At 41.5% G+C, this 25,520-nt stretch overlaps 1 protein-coding gene across 1 annotated transcript in view; it reads right to left on the reverse strand.

Annotated features, from left to right (window-relative positions):
- Window positions 1–777: 777 nt before the first annotated feature.
- GGH (gamma-glutamyl hydrolase) overlaps window positions 778–25,520 on the reverse strand; it is a 32,258-nt gene continuing 7,515 nt past the window's right edge. Inside the window, exons 2-9 of the mRNA XM_056522030.1 lie at window positions 23,179–23,293; window positions 22,248–22,298; window positions 18,309–18,393; window positions 16,940–17,078; window positions 12,024–12,130; window positions 9,071–9,161; window positions 6,182–6,319; window positions 778–1,153 (exon numbers count right to left, since the gene is read on the reverse strand). Coding sequence (XP_056378005.1) covers window positions 1,035–1,153; window positions 6,182–6,319; window positions 9,071–9,161; window positions 12,024–12,130; window positions 16,940–17,078; window positions 18,309–18,393; window positions 22,248–22,298; window positions 23,179–23,293 — 845 coding nt within the window. The 3' untranslated portion in view covers window positions 778–1,034. The remainder of the gene's footprint in view (window positions 1,154–6,181; window positions 6,320–9,070; window positions 9,162–12,023; window positions 12,131–16,939; window positions 17,079–18,308; window positions 18,394–22,247; window positions 22,299–23,178; window positions 23,294–25,520) is intronic.

The following is a 25,520-nucleotide window of genomic DNA, read 5'->3' on the forward strand; positions in this document are numbered from 1 at the left end:
ATTGTGCGCACTGACGGTGACGTCGCATTGAGGACGTCACTCGTCATTGCGCAGCGCAGAGCATAACACAGGAAGCTGGAGACTCCAGAAGTAGCGCGGACCCCGGGAACAGGTAATTATAAAACCGGGGATGGGGGCGGCAATGGGGCAGCAACAGTCTCTGGCTTGGTGCTGTGGGTTGGTGCGGTGCGGTAGGGGATGGGGGCGGTGGGGGGTGCGCTGCGGTGCGGTGGGGGAGGTGCGGGGGGCGGGCCAATTATCGGATTATCGGCAAGGTAATTGCCGATACCGATAACATCCAAAATCGTGAATATCGGCTGATAATATCGACCAAACCGATAATCGGTCAATCCCTAATTGAAACGTATACTTTTTTTTTTTAACATGGGAGTCAATTTTGAACCGTACAGAATCGTATGGTTCCATACGGTTTTCACCATACGGTTTTTGACTTTGCACAGTTTTTTTTCTTGGAATTTCAATCAAACAAGTGAAACTTTATTTACAATGGAGTGAAAAGTTAAAAAAAGTATACATTTTTTTCTTAAAAAACGGATGCAACCGGACATCATTTTTCAAACCATATATGGTTTTCAACCGTATACGGATTAAAATTTGTACATGTTTTGATACAGTTTAGTCAGGTTTTGAGGAATCCGTTTTTTTTTTTTTTAATCAAAAACCTGATATGGGAACTGTATTGCAAAAACGTGGTGTGAACCCAGCCTTAGAACCCAGAACTGTCAAGTCCACATTTAATCATACGCAGTTACCAGGTGCGAACAACAGAATAAGTTTTATAGGAAACACGGCCCCTCCCCCAGTGCATGGATTAAGTACAGATTTACATTCAGTGTTACTATTACATTCCAGTAACACATACATTAATATGTGTCCAGATATGTGAATGCAGATTGGACTGAGAACGAAAACCATTGTATGTCCTCACGTTAGCTGCAAACAATACAACGTGCATACAGAACATATCGTCTCACAATGGATTGCATCACATGAAGAACAGCCTTAAAATGTCTTCAGAAAAAATACATTTGCTCAAAGACAGAAATATTCCCTGTGTACGTCGGGCAATAGTTATATATCAGCGGATGGTCTGCTTGTGCTTGAGGAGTGAACTGATGCTGACTCTTCCTGGCTGCAACGACAAAAAAAATAAAATAACAATGACAATGTATTAGAAAGGGAGATACATCTGCAATCTACATTCACAAATAAAGGCACGTATAGAAGAAAAAGGCCAAAATAATTACCGTATTTTTCGCCGTATAAGACGCACTTTTTCTTCCCCAAAACTGGGGGGAAAAAGTCGGTGCGTCTTATACGGCGAATACACCCCTATCGCGGCGGTCCCTGTGGCCATCAACAGCCGGGACCCGTGGCTAATACAGGACATCACCGATCGCGGTGATGCCCTGTATTAACCCTTCAGACGCGCCGATCAAAGCTGACCGCCACGTCTGAAGGGAAAGTGACACTAACCCGGCTGTTCAGTCGGGCTGTTCGGGACCGCCGCGGTGAAATCCCGAACAGCCCGACTGAATAGCCGGGTTAGTGCTTACAGGACACCGGGAGGGACCTTACCTACCTCCTCGGTGTCTTCTCCGTTCAGGGATCCCCTGTATGGTCGGCGCTCTCCTTCCTCGTCATCACGTCGTCGCGTACGTGCGTCGGCGTGCGTAACAACGTGATGGCCGCGACGGAGAGCGAGGATACCCGGCCGGCAGCAGAGACGTTCCAGAGCGACGGCGACAGCGATGGAGCGACATCCAGGGCAGCGGTGACGGGTCCGAAGCGGCAGGGACACGTGAGTATTACCTCCTATGCAGTGGGCTTCAATCTGCGGACCTCCAGATGTTGCAAAACTACAACTCCCAGCATGCCCGGACAGCCAACGGCTGTCCGGGCATGCTGGGAGTTGTAGTTTTGCAACATCTGGAGGTCCGCAGGTTGAAGACCACTATTGGGTTCAAAATCTTTATTTTTTTAGATTTTGCACATATAAATTGGGTGCGTCTTATGCGCTGGTGCGTTCTATAGGACGAAAAATACGGTAATCATTTTCTATTATGGACACTGGAGGACTATAAGGCCATGTTTACACTACAGAGATTCTGCTTTCAGCAGCCTCTCGCTGATTTTAACCCCTTAAGGACATAGCATTTTTCCGTTTTTGCACTTTCATTTTTTCCTACTTACTTTTTAAAAATCCTAACCCTTTCAATTTTGAACCTAAAAATCCATATGATGGCTTCTTCTTTGCAGTGACATTAGTCATTTTACCCAAAAATCTACGGCGAAACAGAAAAAAAAAAAAAATAATGTGTGCAACAAAATGAAAGAAAAAATGCAATTTTGTAAATTTTGGGGGCTTCTGTTTCTACGTAGTACATTTTTCATTAAAAAAAGACACCTTATCTTTCTTCTGTAGGTCCATACGATTAAAATAATACCCTACTTATATAAGTTTGATTTTTATTAGTTCGAAAAAAAATCATAACTACATGCAGGAAAATGTATATGTTTAAAATTGTCATCTTCTGACCACTATAACTTTTTTATTGTTCCATGTTCGGGGCGGTATGTGGGCTCATTTTTTTGCGCTGTGATCTGAAGTTTTTATTGGTACCATTTTTGTTTTGATCGGACTTTTTGATCGTTTTTTATTCATTTTTTTATGTTATAAAAAGTGACCAACAATACGCTATTTTGGACTTTGAAATTTTTTTGCACATAAGCCATGGACCCTGCAGTTCAATTAACAATATATTTTTATAGTTCGGACATTTACGCACGCGGCGATACCACATATGTTTGTTTTTATTTACACAGCATTTACACAGTTTTTTTTTTTTTTTTTAATGGATTCAAACTTTTACTAGGGAAGGGGTTAAATGATCTTTATGAACTTTTTTTTTCCACTTTTTTTTTTGCAGTGTTATAGCTCCCATAGGGGGCTATAACACTGCACACACTGATATTTTACATAGTTCACTGCAAAGCCATAGCTTTGCATTGATCAGTGTTATCGGTGGTTGATTGCTCAAGCCTGGATTTCAGGCTTGTAGCAATCAATCATTGTTCAGACGCGCAGGAGGCAGGGTGAGGCACCCTCCTGATGCGTCCTAGCTGATCAACTCGGGATGTCCTGATCAGCCCGACTGAGCTGCCGGGATGCTTTTACTTTCACTTTTAGACGCGTCTAAAGAGTTAATGCTGGACATCTGCCGGAATGGTGATGTCCGGCATTAGCCATGGGTCCTGGCTGCTGATAGCAGCCGGGACTGTGCGGGTATGATACGAGTTCAGCTCCTGAGCTCTCTTCATAACCCTCCCGTGCTGCAGCACCGTATAAACCCAGCGTTTTGCGGCAAGGAGTTAAAGGGGTTATCCATGAATAAAAAAACAAAGCTACTTTCTATCAAAAACCGCTCCCCGTCTTTCTCCAGGTTGGGTGTGGTTCTGCAGCTCTGTTCCATTGAAGTGAAAGGAGCCAAGTTGTAAAATCTCAGACAAACTGGGGACAGATGTGGTGGAGCTGTTTTTTTTCCTGGAAAACCCTTTAATGGGAGTTCTGCTGCACAGTTTATATGTCAGAAGTTCCAGGACAGAACTTCTGGTGGAGAATTGGATTCTGGCAGAAGATTGAACATATTTAATCTTCTGGTGGAATCTGAAGTGACTTGGACAAGGTGAGCATGGAAGACCTAAGAATGACAACTACATACAATGCACTTGGAAAATCTTATGGCCCTTTCACAATTATGTCATGGTCTCATGTGCTTAAAAATAAATATATAAATAAAAATAATAAAAATCAAGTTTTCTTCCCAAAATTCTGCTCTCAATACCCAGTGTAGAAATGTATCAAAATTGGACATTATTCAGAAAATTACAACCCTGTCTATAAGGTCTCACAGCTGACAATGCATATAAGAGCAAAATCCAAGCCATGAGGTGGAAATAACTGCTTGTTGAGCTCAGAGACAGGATTGTATGGAGACACAGATCTGGAAAAGGGGACAAAAACGTATCTGCTGCACCGAAAGTTCCCCGGAGCAGAGTGGCCTCAATAATTCTTAAAATAATGAAATTTGGAGCAAAGACTCTTCGTAGAGATTGCTGCTTCACCAAACTAAGTAATCGGGGGGGGGGGGGGGGGGGGGGAGAAAGGCCTTGGGTAAGAGTGGGGACAAAGAACCCAATGGTCACTCTGGACAAAAAACTGCAGGAAGGACACTGGAGGTATAAGCGTATATATTCATTTATATATTTATGTTGTAAGTCATATAACACCTTAGGTTCTAAAGACAACTGATCAATGTCTCCAGCACTTCTACACAATAACAGTGCAAAGTAAAAGAAGGTCAGCCATCTAAGATGAATGGACAGTTGATTGCCGCATCTAAAGTGAAAGTGAAAGCTTCGCGGCAGCTTAGTCGGGCTGACAGGGACCATCGTGGTAAAATTGTGATGTCCCGATCAGCTAGGACGCATCAGGAGCGTGCCTTACCTGCCTCCTGCACGTCCAATTGGCAATTGATTGCTCCAAGCCTGAAATCCAGGCTTGAGCAATCAACCCGCCGATAACACTGATCAATGCAATGGCACTGATCAGTGTATTGAATCAATGTACTGCATGTTATAGTCCCCTATGGGGGCTATAAGATTGCAAAAAAAAGTGTAAAAAAAATGATAGTTAATAAAGGTGATTTAACCTCTTCCCTAATAAAAGTTTGAATCACCCCCTTTTCCCATTAAAAAAAAAAAAAAAAACTGTGTAAATAAAAATAAACATGTGGTATCGCCGCGTGTGTAAATGTCCGAACTATAAAAATATATAATTAATTAAACAACACGGTCAATTGCATAGGCGGAAAAATTCCAAAGTCCAAAATAGTGTATTTTTGGTCACTGTTTATACCATTAAAAAAAATTATAAAAAGCGATCAAAAGTCCAATCAATACAAAAATCGTACAGCTAAAAACTTCAGATCACGACGCAAAAAAAATGAGCCCTTATACTGCCCCGTAAACGGAAAAATAAAAAAGTTATAGGGGTCAGAAGATGACAATTTTAAACATATACATTTTCCTGCATGTAGTTATGATTTTTTTCAGAAGTGCGACAAAATCAAACCTATATAAGTAGGGTATTAATTTAATCGTATGGACCTACAGAATAAAGAGAAGGTGTCATATTTACTGAAAAATGTACTGCGTAAAAACAGAAGCCCCCAATATTACAAAATGGCGTAATTTCTTCCACTTTGTTGCACAATGATTTTTTTTTCCCGTTTCGCCGTAGATTTTTGGGTAAAAGTGACTGATGTTATTACAAAGTAGAATTGGTGGCACAAAAAATAAGCCATCATAGGGATTTTTAAAATTGAAAGGAGGGAAATAGTAGACCAAATCCAGCTCACCATGCAGTCGCCCCTCGCTCGGACCGTTCCGTTGCAGGCACACAATGCAATGTAGCAAACAAATGAAGTTGTTTAGTGAGGAATTAGTCTTCTTTATTGTATAAAAGCCGGCAAACAGGAATAAAGTAACTCGTTTCAGGTGTCCACATGCACCCCTAGTCGTACGAGTAAGGGTGCATATGGACACCTGAAACGCGTTACTTTATTCCTGTTTGCCGGCTTTTTATACAATAAAGAAGATTTTGGGCACTAATTCCTTGCTGGACAACTTCATTTGTTTGCAAAATTGAAAGGGTTATGACTTCTAAAAGGTAAGGAGGAAAAAACGAAAGTGCAAAAACGGAAAAACGCTGAGTCCTTAAGGGGTTAAATATCAGTGCAACTATAAAACCCATACACTAGTGTTTTTCAAACAGTGTGACTCCAGCTGTTGCAAAACTACAACTTCCAGCATGCCCGGACAGCCAAAGGCTGTCCGGGCATACTGGGAGTTGTAGTTTTGCAACAGCTGGAGACACACTGTTTGGAAAACACTCCCATACACCAAGTCTGTAGTCCTAAAAAACATGTTTTTTTTTTCCCCCTAATGGAAGTAAAGAGGTGCCACTAAAACTCATGAGTCATTTTTACATGCCAAGCTGTAGAAGTTCGCAAAACTATAGCAGGAAATACAAAATAATAAATTTCTATTCACAGTGAAGCTTCATAGACAAGGAATGACCTTTTTATGATGTCCTTACCTTCCTTAACAAAAAAGTCAGCCATATAAAAAGCCACATGCACAGCTTCTGGAGTATGTGATATATCTGAGGTTATTCTCCATTCAAAGGGATTTTTTTCTGGATGCCACTGGACTCCATAGATAGGGTAATCATAAGCTACAGGGAGGCAAAAGACACAATACATTAAAGGAGACACAATCACAAAGGTAGTACTTACTTCTGTATAAGATGTTTGCTTTGAATTGACTAGTATGTATATATATATATATATATATATATATATATATATACACATTTTTTTTTAAATATAAATAGTGTAACACAGTTTTATAGAATGTCAGGAGTATTAGGCTACAAATAGAGCAAAAGGGGCTCCACATGCAATAGTACAGACGACACAGGTTATCATATACACACCGACCAGCCATAAATCTACAACCACTGGCAGGTGAATTACATTGTATTGTGACAGGGTGAAATATATATATTAGGGATCGACCGATTATCGGCTTGGCCAATATTATTGGCCGATATTCACGATTTTGGATGTTATCGGCAATTACTTTGCCGATAATCCGATAATGCACCGCCCCCCGCCGCACACCCACCCCCCCCACTGCACCGCACCGCCCACAGCACCAGCCAGAGACCGCCGCTGCCGCTGCCCCATTGCCGGGAATGGGGGAGTCAATGGGGCAGGTGCAGTGGTGGGGGGGGGAGTTTGGATGGTAGGACTCAGGAGGACCCCAGGACAGGCAGGGGGAGAGAAGCGGGTGGCCGCTTTAAATCAATGATCTGCTGCAGTGTCGCCGGGGGGGAGGGGTGGTTTCGGGTATAAATAGCCGATAACTTATAATTATATTCCGGTATAAATTATCGGCTATCGGCCCTAACCTCCACAGATTATCGGTATCGGCCCTAAAAAAATAGATATCGGTCGATCCCTAATATATATATATATATATGTATGTAGAGGCAGCATGTGAATAGTCAGTTTTAAAAGTTGATGAATTGGAAGCAGGAAAAATGGGCAGCTCTAAGACACCTTTCCTCCCCACCACCTCTGCTCTTGCCCCACCCCCTCTGCATGTCCCCCAACATAGACTTGTTGCTCAGGAATGAGGTGATATAGTAGGTGAGTCCATACATTGATCAGCTGCAGTAAGAAACTCTTCCTAACACACTGCCCATCTCTGCTATGTGCACAATCTCCAGTGTGTTCCTATAAAATGCAGCTTCACACTGCTCTCCCTAACCCCTGCTTGTAAAAGATGAAAGGGAGAAACCATTTTCAAGACACACTGAAGCTGCATCACATAGGAATATGCTGAGGCTCTGCCTGCAAGTCTAGGTCGCTGATCAAGAACATGTTGCCATTAGATAGGTCTTTAAGAAGAGAATATACTGCATGATAAGAGACTGCCCTCCATCTCTGCATAGCGTAATGGCTCTTCAGCTATTCTTTAAAGGGGTATTCCGCCACTAGACATTTTATCCCCTATCCAAAGGATAGGGGATAAAATGTCAGATCGCTGCGGTCCCGCTGCTGGGGATCCCCGCTGCGGCACTGCGCTATCATTACAGCACAGAGCGAGTTCGCTCTGTGCGTAATGACGGGTGATACAGGGGACGGAGCAGCGTGACGTCATGGCTCCGCCCCTCGTGACATCACGGCCCGTCCCCTTAATGTAAGTCTATGGGAGGGGGCGTGGCGACCGCCACGCCCCCTCCCGTAGACTTGTATTGAAAGGGGCGGGCCGTGACATCACGAGGGGCGGAGCCGTGACGTAATGATGCTCCGGCCCCTGTACCGCCCATCATTACGTGTAGAGCGAACTCGCTCTGTGCTGTAATGATAGCGCGGTGCCGCAGCGGGGATCCCAGGGGTCCCCAGCAGCGGGACTGCGGCGATCTGACATCTTATCCCCTATCCTTTGGATAGGGGATAAAATGTCTAGGGGCGGAATACCCCTTTAATAATGGCCTATGGTGCACTATAATAAGCAAAAAAAATTTAATGCTTCTTCAATGTTATACCTGAACTATATACATACATATACACACACACACAAACTAGAGATACTTACCATGTGCTCCTCAGCCCAGGCCTATTTAAAGTGTCAGGAAACTGCATAGGGCCCTGTTTTTTTCTGGCAGTTTCTCAGTCTTTGACTGGGAGCACATGGTAAGTGTGTGTAGTCACCTGTTCACACTGGTGCTGTGCTTTGTGGAGGAAATTGATGCCGTGGTGCTGTTTCTGTGGGGAGGCACGTCCCTGGGTCTGATTGGGTGGCAATGGGGCTGCTCTGCCAGTGGGTCGGTCCCCCTGTGGTGGCACTGGTGGTCACTGCTCAGTGCGGCACTATTTTATGCTAGGGATGTTAGGAACCCGCTACCTACAGGTGGCCATGACGTGGCTAGTGGGCTTGGACTTCATTATCATTAAGTACACTAACGACCTGTTCGTTTAATACATTTTGCTGAGAAGCCTTAGATCACTGTGCAAGTTGTAGATGTGCGACCATATCTGTTTTTTTCCCTACTTGAATTCCCGTTATGTACAAGATACATACAAACTGTTGCACAATTTAAGAAGATATTCAGACCAGTAGACTACCAACTATTATACTTTTTATACACTTGAATTTCCAAACTGCTGTTTACATTATAGGAGAGTTAATACATTTAGCACACCCAAGATGTAACATTAAAAACTCAGACATGTAAATCATAGATGTGCATTTTATGATAAAAAAAAAAAAAAAAGTTATAGACAACCCATTTTGTACATCATTCAGGGCATGTAACAGTGGTGTCATATCACTAGAAGACCACAAAGCTCACTCTGAGGTAAATGTCTTATTTGGATGGTGAAAGCACTTTGGTGAAAAAGTCACCAGTCAATACCTTCAAACGTAGAGATAAATTCCAGAACACCATCAGAGTTGGTGGACAGGACATTGTAGAATTTTCTTAGCTTTTCATTTGCTGTAAAGTTCTGCAAACAGAAGAAAAAAAAATATATATATTTAAATGCATAAATCATATAAACATTAGAAGCTTTATTTGGACAGAAAAAGCAATTTCATACAGAAACCATGCAGATTTGAGTTGCCCAAAATTAAAAGGTATCCCTTATCTATAGGAAAGTGGTCTCCAACCTGTGGACCTCCAGATGTTGCAAAACTACAACTCCCAGCATGCCCGGACAGCCGTTGGCTGTCCGGGCATGCTGGGAGTTGTAGTTTTGCAACATCTGGAGGTCCGCAGGTTGGAGACTAGAGATGAGCGAACTTACAGTAAATTCGATTCGTCACGAACTTCTCGGCTCGGCAGTTGATGGCTTTCCTTGCATAAATTAGTTCAGCTTTAAGGTGCTCCGATGGGCTGGAAAAGGTGGATACAGTCCTAGGAGACTCTTTCCTAGGAATGTATCCACCTTTTCCAGCCCACCGGAGCACCTGAAGGCTGAACTAATTTACGCAGGATAAGTCATCAACTGCCGAGCCGAGAAGTTTGTGACGAATCGAATTTACTGTAAGTTCGCTCATCTCTATTGTAGACCACTGCTATAGGATATCTCAGAGGAAGGAGCACCACCAATCAGCTTCATAACCTATAATATTGGGAATACCCCTTTGGGGTAGCCAGACTCCTACAAGGAGGTACACTGGTCAGGACCTTCTATTTAGGTGGGACCATTTAACCATCTAATGTGTAAGGAGGCATCCCAATTCTTCTCCTGATGGCAGAGGTCTCAGGAAAAAAGCATCTGAACAGGTAGATATTTTCACAGGAGATAAGCCCGCACCATAGGAGGAGTCTGACAGTGGCTATTCCCCCTCTCCAAACTGCAAACATATATATCAGGTGATGTGGAACAAATAGCAGTCAGCCCAATGAGTCTTTAGCCAACAACTAAGTCATATGGCCACCTTAAACAGGCACCAACATTTTAACAGGCTTTACATAGATCAACAGTACAAGCAAATAGAAGAAGCTTTGGAACATAACTTATTACGCAAAAAAACTCATTTCTCCTGTTATCAATCCTCTTTCCTCCCCCCTAATGCTAGACTGTCTTCCCCTTTGGAAATCAGCTCTGTTTTGTCCCGTGTCTCCTCAGTTTTTGTTCTGCAGCTCAGTCAGGGATCAAATTATAAGCAATGCAAGTCTATGGAGGAGGGGGGACTGAGTGGAGGATGTACCTGTGAAGATACGCTGTAGAGACAATTCTGTAAGGCAGGGTTCACATCACGTTTTCTCCCATACGGGAGCACATACGACAAGGGGGGAGCTAAAACCTTGCGCTCCCGTATGCCTTCGTATGCGCTCCCGTATGTAATTCATTTTAATGAGCCGGCCGGAGTGAAACAATCGGTCCGGTCGGGTCATTTTTGCACCGTATGCGCTTTTACAACCGGACCTAAAACCGTGGTTGACCACAGTTTTAGGTCCGGGGAAAAAGTGCATACGGCGCAAAAATGAGCCGACCAAACGTTTCACTCCGGCCGGCTCATTGAAATGAATGACATACGGGAGCGCATACGAAGGCATACGGGAGCGCAAGGTTTTAGCTCCCCCTTGTCGTATGCGCTCCCGTATGGGAGAAAACGTGATGTGAACCCAGCCTAAGTAAGAGATCTCACCCCATACACAGTTTAGACTGTGCACTGCTTTTCTTTTCTTATCTTACCTTACATGATGTGGCTAAAACATGCCATATACTAGGTATATAATGGACAGAGATAGTGCTGCTTCACATATACACACAACAGCTTATCCTGAAAAGTTCACTGGATCACCAGCAAATCTAATGAGTGTGCAACTATTATTATACAAGTATCAAAGAGTCAATGAAAGGCAGTGCTTTCAAAATATATATCAGTTCCACATGTTGATTGGGTGAAGGTAAGTGTCTTAAAGGAGTAGTCCAGTGGTGAACAACTTATCCCCTATCCTAAGGATAGGGGATAAGTTTGAGATCGCGGGGTGTCAGACCCCTGGGGCCCCCTGCGATCTCCTGTACGGAGCCCCGGCAGCCCGCAGGAAGGGGGCGTGTTGACCTCCGCACGAAGCGGCGGCCGACACGCCCCCTCAATACAACTCTATGGCAGAGCTGAAGCGCTGCCTTCGGCAATCTCCGGCTCTGCCATAGAGATGTATTGAGGGGTGTGTCTGCCGCCGCTTCGTGCGGAGGTCGATACCCGCTATCTGGCCGGAGAGCCTGGCCCCCGTACAGAGAGATCGCAGGGGGCCCCAGCAGTCGGACCCCCCGCGATCTCAAACTTATCCCCTATCCTTAGGATAGGGGATACGTTTTTCACCACTGGACTACCCCTTTAAAGGGCTCGTAGTTCACAAATAAATAAAATGATAATAAACAGGACATGAAAATGAGACACAAACACCACAGTAATAAAAGAAAAGATTCCCCTGCGCTCCAATGATGAAGATCAAATATTTATTGACATTAGACAGTAGCCTTATAACGCATTTTGGGGATCCCCTTCATGCCTGAATCATTTGATGAAGGGGAATCCTGAAATACGTCACCATTAAGCTACCGGCCTAGTTTCCCTTCATTGCTGTAGGATAATGCTGGAGGGAAACAGATGGCAGAACTAAACCCATTAATTTCAATGGGACAGTTCACATTTATCTGGAGACCTCAATTTGGACACTGGACATGCCGCATGGGGGAATAGGTCTTGCAACGTTCACTGAGGCGGATGTGTGTGAACCCATCCTTATAGGTTATGATAACAGGTTTCTGATCAAACTGTAAACCAAAAAGTATTAGAAACAATTCATCTGAATAACCGCAATGACATAATAAGGCATTATCTAGAATATGTACCTGCATAGATAGGCTCCAGTCATGGAAGTTTGCAGTTATAGGCTTGTTGGAGAGGGCTTTATATAATAATTGTGGAATGTTCCGGAATAATTTGCTGTTTAATACATCTAGAAAATAAAAGCTTGGGGTAAACAAACAATTTCCTTGTTTATCATCTAAATCTAAAAGCAGACCTATCAGATCACTCATGCTGCTGTATGTGAAAGTGGCATACAACAATGGCGCAGACCGCTCTACATACAGGCCTGATCCTACAGGGTGAAAACACACCATCCAGTTGTGCTGCAGTTGGACTTATGCAGTAACTGATTCTACAATGCTGCTGTTATCCTGTTATGTCAGTTTTACCTATTTAAACATAAAAATGGGTAATCTGGTGAAATAAATTTTACTAGTCTACAGCTGGGGGAACTGATAGTACTGCTCCCCATTTACTGGCCGAAGCTCCACACACACAGGGCTGCAACCAGTTAGCCATGTGTGTCTCCTCAAAGGGGAATATGCAGCATATCTGCCACCATGCAGAGAATTTCGCACAGCATTTGACCCAACCCTTAAGGTGCAATTGCCTAAAAACTGGTAAGTATTTAAAAAAAACACTGATTAAAAGCAACATTTCAGAAGTACTTGCTGCAACACAACCGCAATGTGTGCTTTTACCCTTTAGTCTCCCTGGGAAAGGGCGTCAGCATAGAAAAATAAATCTGAAATAAGTAGAGCCAATCAATGAGCATTGGGATGTCCCAATACCGATACTGGACAATTGCACGAGGACTTGTACTCGTGCAAATGTCTCCGATACCTAATCCGATACATGCCGGCGGGAGTCCAGCGGACAGGTATCATGGAGGTGCGGTAAGCCGCCTGCACTCTCTGCTCCCGAGCTATGCAGTGCGCTCAGCAGCTGAGCGCACATCGTATCCGGGACCCGCATTAACCCTTTAGATGCCGCAATCAAAGTTGATTGTGGTGTCTAAAAGTCCTGAGATGTACTGCCGGTTAGCTCAAGGATGGTGATCAAGATCACCGTGGTGAAATCGCGGTTTCCCGATCAGCTGTGAGGGCGGCCGGAGGTCCCTTACCCTGTTCCGTGCATCCGATCGTCGCTTCTTTACTGTTGCCAGCCATGGCAGGCAGTAGTGAAGGAGCACCAATAACACTGATAACTGCTATGCTATGGCATAGCATTGATCAGTGTATGCACTCTACAGATTGCATGTAATAGTCCTAAAAAAAATACGAAAAAAGTGAAAAAAAAAATTTGTAAATAAATGTAAATTAACCACTTCCCAAAAAAGTTAAAATAAAAAATATACTTTATTTAACCCCTTAACGAAAGAGGACATAAATGTACGTCCTGGCGAGGTGGTACTTAACTCACCAGGACGTACATTTACGTCCTAAGCATAACCGCGGGCATCGGAGCGATGCCCGGATCATGCGCGGCAGGTCCCGGGTGTGGATCGCAGCCAGGGAGACCCTCCGGTAATGGCGGACACCCGCGATCCTGCCAATGTCCGCCATTAACCCCTCAGATGCCGTGATCAATACAGTTCACGGCATCTGCAGCATTGCGGTCACTTAAATGGATGATCGGATTGCCCGCGGTGATCCGATCATCCAGAACGGCAGACGGAGGTCCCCTCACCTGGCTCCGCTGCCTCCCGGGAGTCTTCTGCTCTGATCTGCCTTCCCACAGACCAGAGCAGAAGATGACCGATAATACTGATCAGTGCTATGTCCTATACATAGCACTGAACAGGATTAGCAATCGAATGATTGCTATAAATAGTCCACTATGGGGACTATTAAAGTGTAAAAATAAAAGTAAAAAAATTAAGTAAAAAAAAAAATGTAAAAAAACCCCTCCCCCAATAAAAACGTAAATTGTCCCATTTTCCCTATTTCACCCCCAAAAAGTGTCAAAGAAATATTTTATATACAAATTTGGTATTGCCGCATGCGTAAATATCTGAACTATTAAAATAAAATGTTAATGATACCGTACGGTGAACGGCGTGAACGTAAAAAAACAAAAAAAGTCCAAAATAGATGCTTTTTTATAATATTTTATTCCAAAAAAAAAATAATAAAAAATTTATTAAAAGTTTTATATCAGCAAATATGGTATCAATAAAAAGTAAAGATCACGGCGCAAAAAATTTACCCTCATACTGCCGCTTATATAGACAAATGAAAAAGTTATAGGTCTTCAAAATAGGGGGATCTTAAACGTACTAATTTGGTTAAAAAGTTTGTGATTTTTTTCTTAAGCGCAACAGTAATAGAAAAGTATGTTATCATGGGTATCATTTTAATCGTATTGACCCAAAGAATAAAGAACACATGTCATTTTTACCGTAAATTGTACAGCGTGAAAACGAAACCTTCCACAATTAGCAAAATTGCGGTTTTCTTTTTAATTTCCCCACACAAATAGTATTTTTTTGGTTGCGCCATACATTTTATGGTAAAGTGAGTGATGGCATTACAACGGACAACTGGTCGCGCAAAAAACAAGCCTTCATACTAGTCTGTGGATGAAAATATAAAAGAGTTATGATTTTTTGAAGGCGAGGAGGAAAAAACTAAGACGTAAAAATAAAATTGTCTGCGTCCTTATGGCCCAAATGGACTGCCTCCTTAAGGGGTTAAAGCACAAATGTCACGAGGTTTGGGGCATATAAGCTAACCACAGTGTGTGTATGGTGTGTAAAATATGTCTGCAGCCTTACTTTTATCAATCTTATTATGGCTTTTATTAGCTCAAAAACACTTTTACATGCAGCCATTGACGGTCGGATAGGCATGGCCAGGGGTTTGCTATGCCCCACGGCCGCCACGTCTATCCCCTGTACACCAGCGCTGGGACCACTGTGTGATTGTGCCCCTTTCATATGTAAGCGCCGACCAACATTTCTTTACAAAGCGAGCGCTCTGTCTGACAACTCCGTGAGCCCGGGCAATACCGGAGGCAGAGAATGAGCGCTCTCTGCCTCTAATGAAAGCAGACGAGCCCAGCACCTCTCCCGCACGGGGAGGAGTAAAAGGAGAAGGCGCACAGAGGCGTCAGACAGTTGAAGTGAGTGCTCACGCTCTGTAAAGAAATGTCGGCGCTTACATATGAAAGATAAGGGGCGCATGCGCTGGGACCTGTGTGTCAATCACACAGCGGTCCCAGCGCATGTGTACAGGGGATAGGCATTGTTTGGTAAAAATGACACCTTATCTTTATTCTGTAGGTCCATACGATTAAAATGATACCCTACTTATATAGGTTTGATTTTGTCGCACTTCTGGAAAGAATCATAACTACATGCAGGAATATTTATATGTTTAAAATTGTCATCTTCTGACCCCTATAACTTTATTTTTCCACGTTTGGGGCAGTATTTTTGCGCCGTGATCTGAAGATTTTATCGGTACCATTTTTGCATTGATAGGACTTATTGATCACTTTTTATTCACTATGACCAAAAATACACTATTTCGGACTTTTTTTTGCGCATAGGCCATTGACCGTGCGGTTTAATTCATGATATATTTTTATAATTCGGACATTTCCGCACGCGGCGATACCACATGTTTATTTTTATTTACACTGGTTTTCTTTTAAATGGGAAAAGGGGGCGGGGGTAATTCAAACTTTTATCAGGGAAGGGGTTAAATGATCTTTATTCACTTTTTTTTGCAGTGTTATAGCTCCCATAGGGGGCTATAACACTGCACACACTGATCTTTTAGATTGATCAGTGGTTTCTCATAGGAAACCAGTGATCAATGATTCTGCCGCTTGACTGTTCACGTCTGGATCTCAGGTACTGAGCAGTCATTCTGCAATTGGACACCAGGAGGCAATGTAAGGGACCCTTCTGCTGTGTCACAGCTGTTCGGGATGCGCGATTTCACCACGGACATCCCGAACAGCTCCCTGAGCTAACCTGCAACGATTTACTTTCACTTTAGATGCGGCATTCAACTTTGAACGCCGCATCTAAAGGGTTAATAGCACGCGGCACCGCAATCAGTGCCGCATGCTATTAGCCGCGGTCCCGCGTTATAGAACGGCAGTGGACTCATGACGTACCGGTACATCATGGGTCCTGTAAGGGTTAAGGGTACATTCACACAGGCACATCCACAGTATATTTATGCTGTGAATCCGCCGCTGAAGGACCGCTACATGCTGCCCATAGATGTGCCTGCCAATACACCGCTATGAGCAGACACAATGAAGCGATGTGCGAGTCAATGCACATGTGCGGTGTACTCGCACACATCGTGGCCGCTACCCCTGCTCCATGAGCTAGGCCGAGAGTAGCTGTGATGTGTGAGTACACTGCGCATGCGCGCTGCGACTCACACATCGCTGTGTGCCTGCTCGTAGCACCATATTGCCGCTCCGAGCAGGCACATTTAAAGGCAGCATGTAGTGGTCCTTCAGTGGCGGATCTGCAGCGTAAAATATGCTGTGGATCCACCCGTGTAAACGTACTCTTAAGGAAAAAAAAAAAACACCCTGTCACATGACATTGAAAAAAGTATCGGTAATTGATATCGGCGAGTACTTAAGAAAAAGTATCGGTACTCGGTCTTCAAAAAATGGTATTGGGACATCCCTAATTGCTAATGTTTACTTCCAGCGACTACTTCAGATTTTTTATATGTAAGGGTTTGCATTATATAAATCAGTAAACAATCTTAATTTGTGTTATGAAATTACATTTTCGGAGCTTCAGAATCAATGAGTAATAGAGTTGTAACTTCAAGTTACAATAATCACTCTTAGACTAATGAATAATGTTATTTTACCTATCATTGTGTGTCAAATTTGTTTTGAGACCAATGCTGAATCTGCAATGATGCAATGAATGTACAAGCTCAAGCATTTGGCATATACCACCCAATATACCTACTTTCTGTGAAGTTTAGAGGCAGTGAAATGTTCTCTGTTTTGGTCAGTGTTAGCAAGAGTTCTCCACTTGTCAGTACAGTCAGTTCCTCAAATCCTAAACAGGTTCCCCAGATTGGAAAGTAGTCACCTTTATTATTAGCCTGAGAGAAGAAGAAAAAACAAGACATTAATATCCTTTTCAAAAGGAACCCTCTACTCATTCTGGGCTAAGTAGTCATGTGGGTGGTCCTACTCAGTGATTGACAGCTCTCTCAACATGTACACTAAACAGAGCACTGTCAATCACTGAGCAGGACCACCCACATGACTACTTAGCCAGTAGGAGCAGACATTTACATGAATAAATTACCTTTTCACTGCTAGCCACTAGATAAAGAGGACATAGGCTCCATTTACTTGGGTTCTCACTTTGCTAGGCATATCTCGGGGGGGGGGGGGGGGGGGGGTGTAGGAAAGAAACTCCGGTGAACACCCATATATACAGGTCTGGTTTCTTTTAATGGTCCAATGTGCTTCTTTACTGTATATGTTCCTTCACGGGAAATTTGACCAACCCATAAATATAGCAATGGGCCATTAAGCCATCTCTGCCAAACTATCTACCAGGCAATTTGTATTTTTATAGTATCCAGTAAACCCAGAGTTATTTCAACCCAGACAGATTGTGAAGTATGATTCATCTTTCGTGAGAACTTGTATTTCACTGTTCCTGATCTGTAAACAGGCGCACTTGGCACTCTAAATGGTGATCTCAGATTTGTGGAAGAATACTTGCCCATGAAATCCCATTCTAACTGCATTTCCCATGAAATATCAATTCTGGAGCATCTTGGATTAAAACTCTGTGTTGTGTCAATTCAACTGTTGTTCTTCCTAGAAACCTATAAATAAATTGAAAAACTATTTTCCTTGTGATCAGGGTGCATCTCTCTGACACTAGCATCAGTAGTTCGACAATGACAAACTGTGTTGAAACAGACCTAAATAAAAAGAGGAATGATAATGCCCAGATGTCAATGTATTCATCCATTTTCAGGAGGAATAACAGGAACAGTACAGAATAGCACAATTGTTCAACACCGAGCACTTTCCCCTCATCTATTAAGCCAGTCTGGTACGGAGTAGGGGGCGGCAAACGTGAAGCCACTGCATCTACTCCCTTGTGACTGGCTACCAGTTGTTTGAATACTGCATGAGTGCCACTCAAAGCATTTTATTTATTTTTTGCTGTCTGTAATACAGTGTCAGGTACTGGAACCTAGGAATATGTAATAATGATGTCAAGAACATATATGCGTAATAAAAATATATAGTTCTAGAATTTACAAAAATCTAGTTATATTATTTATATTAAAAAAAAATAGAATTACCTCTAGAGCCAAATTATAGAATATCTTGGATACTCTGGCATATTCAGAATATCTAAGGTCAACACCTCCCCCAGGAAGCAGGATTCTGGAATACAAAACAAAGAATCTGATTAGTAACATGGTATGTCAGGTTGGGAAAAAAAAACAAAAGTAGAAAAAAAAAAGACATACATCCAGAGGAAGGCAAAAAGAAAACAAGCCAATTGTCCACACATTAAGGAGCACAAAAAAACAAATCCTTCCCAACTCCAAATCTGGTAGTCAGGCTATATCCCAGAATCAGGAAATGGGTGGGAAATTTATCAAAACCTGTGAAGAGGAAGAGTCGGGCAGTTGCTCCTTTTATTTTTTTTCTTTTATTTTTAAAAAGAAGGAAGAAAGCTAATTGGTTACTATGGGCAACTGCACCACTCTTCCTTTACACAGGTTTTGCTAAATCTCCCCCTAGATCTTTAAAGCCTATCTGTCATAGTAAGAAAAAAGTGATGTTACTCAGTACCTAATCCTGATTATGTACATATCATTTTTATGTGTCAAGGACCCATATATCCCTAACAAATAACATTTATATCTTGCTCACTTGCTTTGTCTTGCCTTGTGGAGGAAACATGTCCGTCTTTCCCCCTCACTGTAGAGGACTCATTTGCTCTGAGTCTAGGAGCAGCCTGGCAGTCTGCAAATCGCTGCGAAGTAGTTTTTATTCATACATTTTCTATCTGTTCCTAGTAAAGCTGGATGCTAAATCAACATAGCTGTCACTTTGCGTGTCATTCATCTTTCACAGACTCCTGAATGTGTGATCAGCTTCTTTGTCATTCAGGAGTCAGAGAAAGTTTTGGCTGTTCAAGCATGCTGGGAGTTGTAGTTTTGACACAGCTGGAGCTGCCGTGTTTATAAAGCACTGTTAAAGTGTTGCCTTTAGCTGTTGCAAAACTAAAACTTCCAGCATGCCCACTCATCCTTTGCCTGTAGTTTTGCAAGAGCTGGAGGCACACATCTGGAGAATACACAGCTCTAAAACAGAGTTTTATAAAGATTGTACCCCCAGCTGTTGTAAAACTACAACTTCCATCATGGGAGTTGTAGTGTAGGAACAGCTGAAGGCTGTAGTGGTGCAATGGTGATCTCCTATACTGGATACCAACACACTTTACGGCCGGTATTCAGTATGCTGCAAAATACAGGAGTAGTCTGTCTGCATAAAGATAGATGACCCCCAAGTGGTGGCTATTTTCATTTTTTAGTAAAAATAAAATTTTTGTTTTAAATATATGCATATTTAAAAGAGTCATCTTATCAGTAATACTACAGAATATAAAAAGTTTTTCATAATGACAATGCCTCTTTAAACTCGTTTGGAGAGTTCTTCATGGATAACCACTTAAGAGCCGATGTAGAAAGCTTCTTTCTATTAGACATAGAACATCTTGCTATACAGTTCTAGGTATAAATAGATTGAGATCTAATAGTGAGAGATCGCTGTACTGCCCCCTGATATAGTCACACAAAGTTATTAGGTCACCCCTTAGCTGTCTTTCTTCTAAACTAAATAACCTGAATTATTATATTTGTGGGTACTGTAGACCTTCCATTCCCCTTATTACTCTGGTTTCCAGTCTTTAAATCCACTCAAGTACAACTATGTTTTTTTTTCTTTTATATTGGTGCCCAAAATTGTACATTCCGAGGGTGGATAACTTTTGGTTATGCAAGTCACAAGACCACAAATTACACTTTGTTTAAAGGGGTTATCCAGGAAAAAACTTTTTTTTATATATCAACTTATGAGCTTCTGAAGTTAAGGTTGTTCTTTTCTGTTTAAGCGCTCTCTGATGACATGTGTCTCGGGAACCGCCCAGTTTAGAAGAGGTTTGCTATGGGGATTTGCTTCTAAACTGGGCGATTACCGAGACCCGTGTCATCAGACAGCAAAAAAACAACCTTAACTTCAGAAGCTCATAAGTACTGAAAGGATTAAGATTTTTTAATAGAAGTAATTTACAAATCTAGAAGAAGAAATGTATAACCAATCCTCAAGGATTTTACCCCAAAAGGTACATAATGATATTCAAATAAAATAGGTTTGCTTTAGTTAACAATTTTATTAAATATATAAAATCAATGTAATAAATTGCACTATTTAGTACTCTGGCACAGTGGTAATAATCACCTATAAAAATAACAAAAAATATAAAAAAATATGTATTAAAAAAAAAAAAAAAAATTAATATATTTATATATATATATATATATATATATATATATATATATATATATATATAGATATAACGTTCCGTAATCTGGCAACTTTATATGCAAGTATAGTTTGCTGAATAGTTCCGGTCTATAAGAGTTATTGACCTCCAAGAGGCGCTGTGCCAAGCGCATACCCACTAAAGTCCATCTCTGCAGGAACAACAGCCTTGCTAATGCCGTCGGTACGTGGTGAACGGAGAGGATATCGCATACAGAGTCCCATAGGAGCGGGTGAGATACAATGTTACCAGCAGTGTTCTATAGGGCTTAACAAAGAGACTATAATACTTAGAGAAAGACACAAGTTACAACACTTGTGTTACATCATTTGCTACAATATTTATTGTAAAGACTCTAATAACAGTCACATATAAGAGGACTTTCAATAACTCTTATAGACCGGAACTATTCAGCAAACTATACTTACATATAAAGTTGCCAGATTAAGGAACATTATATATATATATATATATTTTTTTTTATATATACATATTTTTTGATATTTTTTGTTATTTTTATAGGTGATTATTACCACTAGGGCCCAGTGGTTTTTTCACCCCCTTTTATTACATCTGTGCCAGAGTACTAAATAGTGCAATTTATTACATTGATTTTATATATTTAATAAAATTGTTAACTAAAGCAAACCTATTTTATTTGAATATCATTATGTACCTTTTGGGGGTAAAATCCTTGAGGATTGGTTATACATTTCTTTTTCTATATTTATTCTCGGCTGTTGGGTTTCGGCATATAACCAAATATATCCTCTGATTGTGGTTTGTGAGATGCACACACATTGTTTTTTGTAATTTACAAATCTGTTTAACTTTCTGGAGCCAGTTGATATATATATAAAAAAAAAAAAAAAAGTTTTTTCCTGGATAACCCCTTTAATGTCCAGGCCCCTACTAAGGTAAAGGTCCATGAAAATGGTTAGGCGCATAGAGCTCCAGTATTGGGGTTACCTGGCTCTTACTCTAGAACAGTGGTCTCCAACCTGCGGACCTCCAGATGTTGAAAAACTACAACTCCCAGCATGCACGGACAGCCAACGGCTGTCCGTGCATGCTGGGAGTTGTAGTTTTGCAACATCTGGAGGTCTGCAGGTTGGAGACCACTGCTCTAGAACATCCAATCAGGAGACCAATGGAGCTGTCAATCATAGCTGAGAGAAGAGGGCGAGAATTTCTCAGCACATGTTTTTTTGTACTTTCCATGTGTTCTGCTTTTTTTCAGTGGAAAAACCTTATTTTTTTTTAACCTCAGCATGTGACTAGAAAACAATGGGAGCCTAACGTACCGGCTTGACGTAGCAGTCATACCGTACCAGACATGGCTTGTGTATTTAGTGGGAGCGCGAAGTGAACGGAACATTATTGACATTTCCTTAGGCTTCACCTTTAGATAGTTGAAGCAATGGTGTACAATACAATGTTACAAATTGTTTACTGAGGGGAAACAGAACAACATGAAGGCCCTATAAATGAAAACATTCAGAACTTATAGTTTGTTGTTGGCTGTCCTGGTTTACACATATATTAAATCCTCTAAAATACAATGACTCAAATGATTTTACATATAAATCTCATGATCTGCTACCGGCCAAACCGGATTAAAGGATGATTTATATATTTATATGCTGCTTATTCTATTTCACAATCTGGCAGGGTTATTACGTACCCATTAATGGAGTTGAAGATCTTCACATACTCTGCATCAGAAAGATTGATCCTGAAAAGGCAAAATACATAGTTAGTTATATATATATATATATATATATATATATATATATATATATATATCTATATCAGTTATGCAGATTCTACCTCGAAGCAACTTTCCATAATAGTAAATAAGTAAAAGTAAACATTTCTGAATGAAGATCTTTTTTATTTTTGCCCCTTGAAGGGGTTATCCAGGAAGATAACTTTTTTTAATATATCAACTGGCTCCAGTAAGTTAAACAGATATGCAAATGACTTCTATTAAAAAATCTTAATCCTTTCAGTACTTATGAGCTTCTGAAATTGAGTTGTTCTTTTCTGTCTAAGTGCTCTCTGATGACACCTGTCTCGGGAACCGCCCAGTTTAGAAGCAAATCCCCATAGCAAACCTCTTCTAAACTGGGCGGTTCCCGAGACACGTGTCATCAGAGAGCACTTAGACAGAAAAGAACAACTCAACTTCAGAAGCTCATAAGTACTGAAAGGATTAAGATTTTTTAATAGAAGTATTTTACAAATCGGTTTAACTTTCTGGAGCCAGTTGATATATAAAAAACAAAGTTTTTTCCTGGATAACCCCTTTAAGAGTTTAAAAGGGTCACTGAGTTTTCAGAAAACATTTTCAGATATCTCCTAGGAACATGCGAAGTGTTTTGATCCGTCGGAATCTGAGTGTCCAGACCCAGTCCAATCACTAAAATGAGCCTGAAAAGTTCATCACTAAGCATGTTCTCTCCCACCTGTGTGCCAGGTGATCTAGTTGATTTTATAATGTAAGTGTAGCTGCACGCTTCTCCTGACTAGTTCTAAAGATAGGTCAGGGTGAAAGATAACCACAATTACAGAATATGGCATAAAGAGAAGACCACTCTCTACCTCTCAGTTACCTTATTGGGATAACTCTCGCTCCAGCTGATTCAAGCGTCTTCACGTAAGAAGCAGCAATGTAGGAATGGCCTAAAGGTATCAGTTCATCAAAGTGCGTCTCCTGGGCCAAGACACCTGCAAGCATAAAACACCATTATATCAACCCACCTTTATAATATATATATATCATCAATGTTATTTCATACACGTGATTATGTTGGGTGTTTATTCAGAATGTTAGGTAACTATTTAATATATTCATCAATGACCTTGTAGAGGGTTGAATAGTAAAGTAGCAATCTTTGCAGATGATACTAAACTCTGTAAAACGGTAAACACAATAGAGGACAGTGCACTGTTACAAATGGATCCGATTAGGTTGAAGGTTTGGGCTGGGAAGTGGCAGATGAGGTTCAACACTGATAAATGTAAGGTAATGCACATGGGGAGGAAAAATCCGGGCTGGGATTATGTATTAAATGGGAGAACACTTGGGACAACAGATGTGGAAAAGGACTTAGGAGTCTTAGTTAATAGTAAATGTATCTGTAGTGACCAGTGTCGGTTAGCTGCTGCAAAGGCAAATAAAATCAACTTGCTTACGTTTATACAAGGCATTAGAATGGGCAAGAAAAGGGATTTAAGAGACTTTGAACGTGGCATGGTTGTTACTGCTACACTGGCTGGTCTGAGTATTTCAGAAACTGCTGATTTATTGGGATTTTCAAGAACAACCATCCATAGAATTTACAGAGAATGGTCAGGAAAAAAAATATTGGAGGAAAATTAGCAGACTGGTTTGAGATAACAGAAAGTCAACAGTAACTCAAATGATCACTGGATACAACCAGATAATGCAGAATACCATCTCTGAATACAAAACATGTCCAACTTTTAAGCAGATGGGCTACAGCAGCAGAAGACACTGATTGCCACTCCTGTCAGCTAACAGGAAATTGAGGCTACAATTCGCACAGCTAAATTTGATAATGGAAGACTGAAGGAACATTCTCTGGTCTAAGGAGTCTTGATTCCAGCAGTGACATTCAGTTGAAGGGTCAAAAGGTTTCTTTAACATTGCAATGAGTTCCCTGTACTCCAATGGCCTACACAGTCACCAGATTTCAATCCAATAGATCACCTTTGGGATGTGGTTAAATGGGAGATTTGCATCAGGTATGTGATGCCATCATGTCCATATGGACCAAAATCTGTAAGGAATGATTCCAGCACCTTAAAGAAAGTATGAATAAAGGCAAAGGGTCCAACTGTGTACTAGCAAGGTGTATCTAATAAAGTGGCCGGTGGATGTATAGATTAGCAATCCACAAAAGTAGTTAGGTCGGCACTGTAGACTCAAGTGGGTGCCAGGGATATGGTATGTCACCAAATTTCTGCTGAAAAAGTATTTATTTTATTCAGGCAAAATATGTATACATAAACGCAGCACGCATTCCGGTAAATACCGTTATATACGTGGAACCGCCAAAAGTTACAAAAATACAGTGAAACACACATTTGGTCATACCGCCCAGCCCTATTATACTCTGTAAAATAGAACTATTGTTGCATTGGTAATGCATGTTGTATGCATACTGTTTCTTGTTTAAATCTGGCAGTAGGGGGTTAAAACCTCCCTGCCCGATTTAAACGCCCTCAGTGACATACCTGACCAACGTCACTGAATAGGTGTGATCTGGAAGAAGCGCAGGGAGCGGTGCAAAATAGCTATTACCAACATGACCTGTACCTGGTCCGGCGTGGCATCTGCCCAGCGGTCCCGCTGCTGTAAAACCCTCTAAAAAAAGGACGGAATGGAAGAAGACTTGTGAGTGCTCCTTCAGTTTCTTTCTTGTTGATATAAATGTAAAGTTATGCATCTGGGTACTAATAACCTGCATGCATCGTATGTCTTAGGGGGGATTAAACTGGCAGAGTCACTGGTAGAGAAGGATTTGGGTGTACTTGTAGATCACAGACTACAGAATAACATGCAATGTCAGGCTGCTGCTTCCAAAGCCGGCAGGATATTGTCATGTATCAAAAGAGGCATGGACTCAAGGGACAGGGACATAATACTCCCCCTTTATAAAGCATTGGTACGGCCTCACCTGGAATATGCTGTTCAGTTTTGGTCACCTGTCCATAAAAGGGACACTGCGGAGTTGGAAAGGGTGCAGAGACGCGCGACTAAACTAATATGGGGCATGGAACATCTTAGCTATGAGGAGCGATTAAAGGAGTTACAATTGTTTAGTCTTGAGAAGAGACGTTTAAGGGGGGATATGATAAACGTATATAAGTATATTAATGGCCCATACAAAAAATATGGAGAAAAACTGTTCCAGGTTAAACCCCCCCA

Source organism: Hyla sarda, chromosome 5, assembly GCF_029499605.1.
Source record: "Hyla sarda isolate aHylSar1 chromosome 5, aHylSar1.hap1, whole genome shotgun sequence".
Taxonomy (NCBI): domain Eukaryota; kingdom Metazoa; phylum Chordata; class Amphibia; order Anura; family Hylidae; genus Hyla; species Hyla sarda.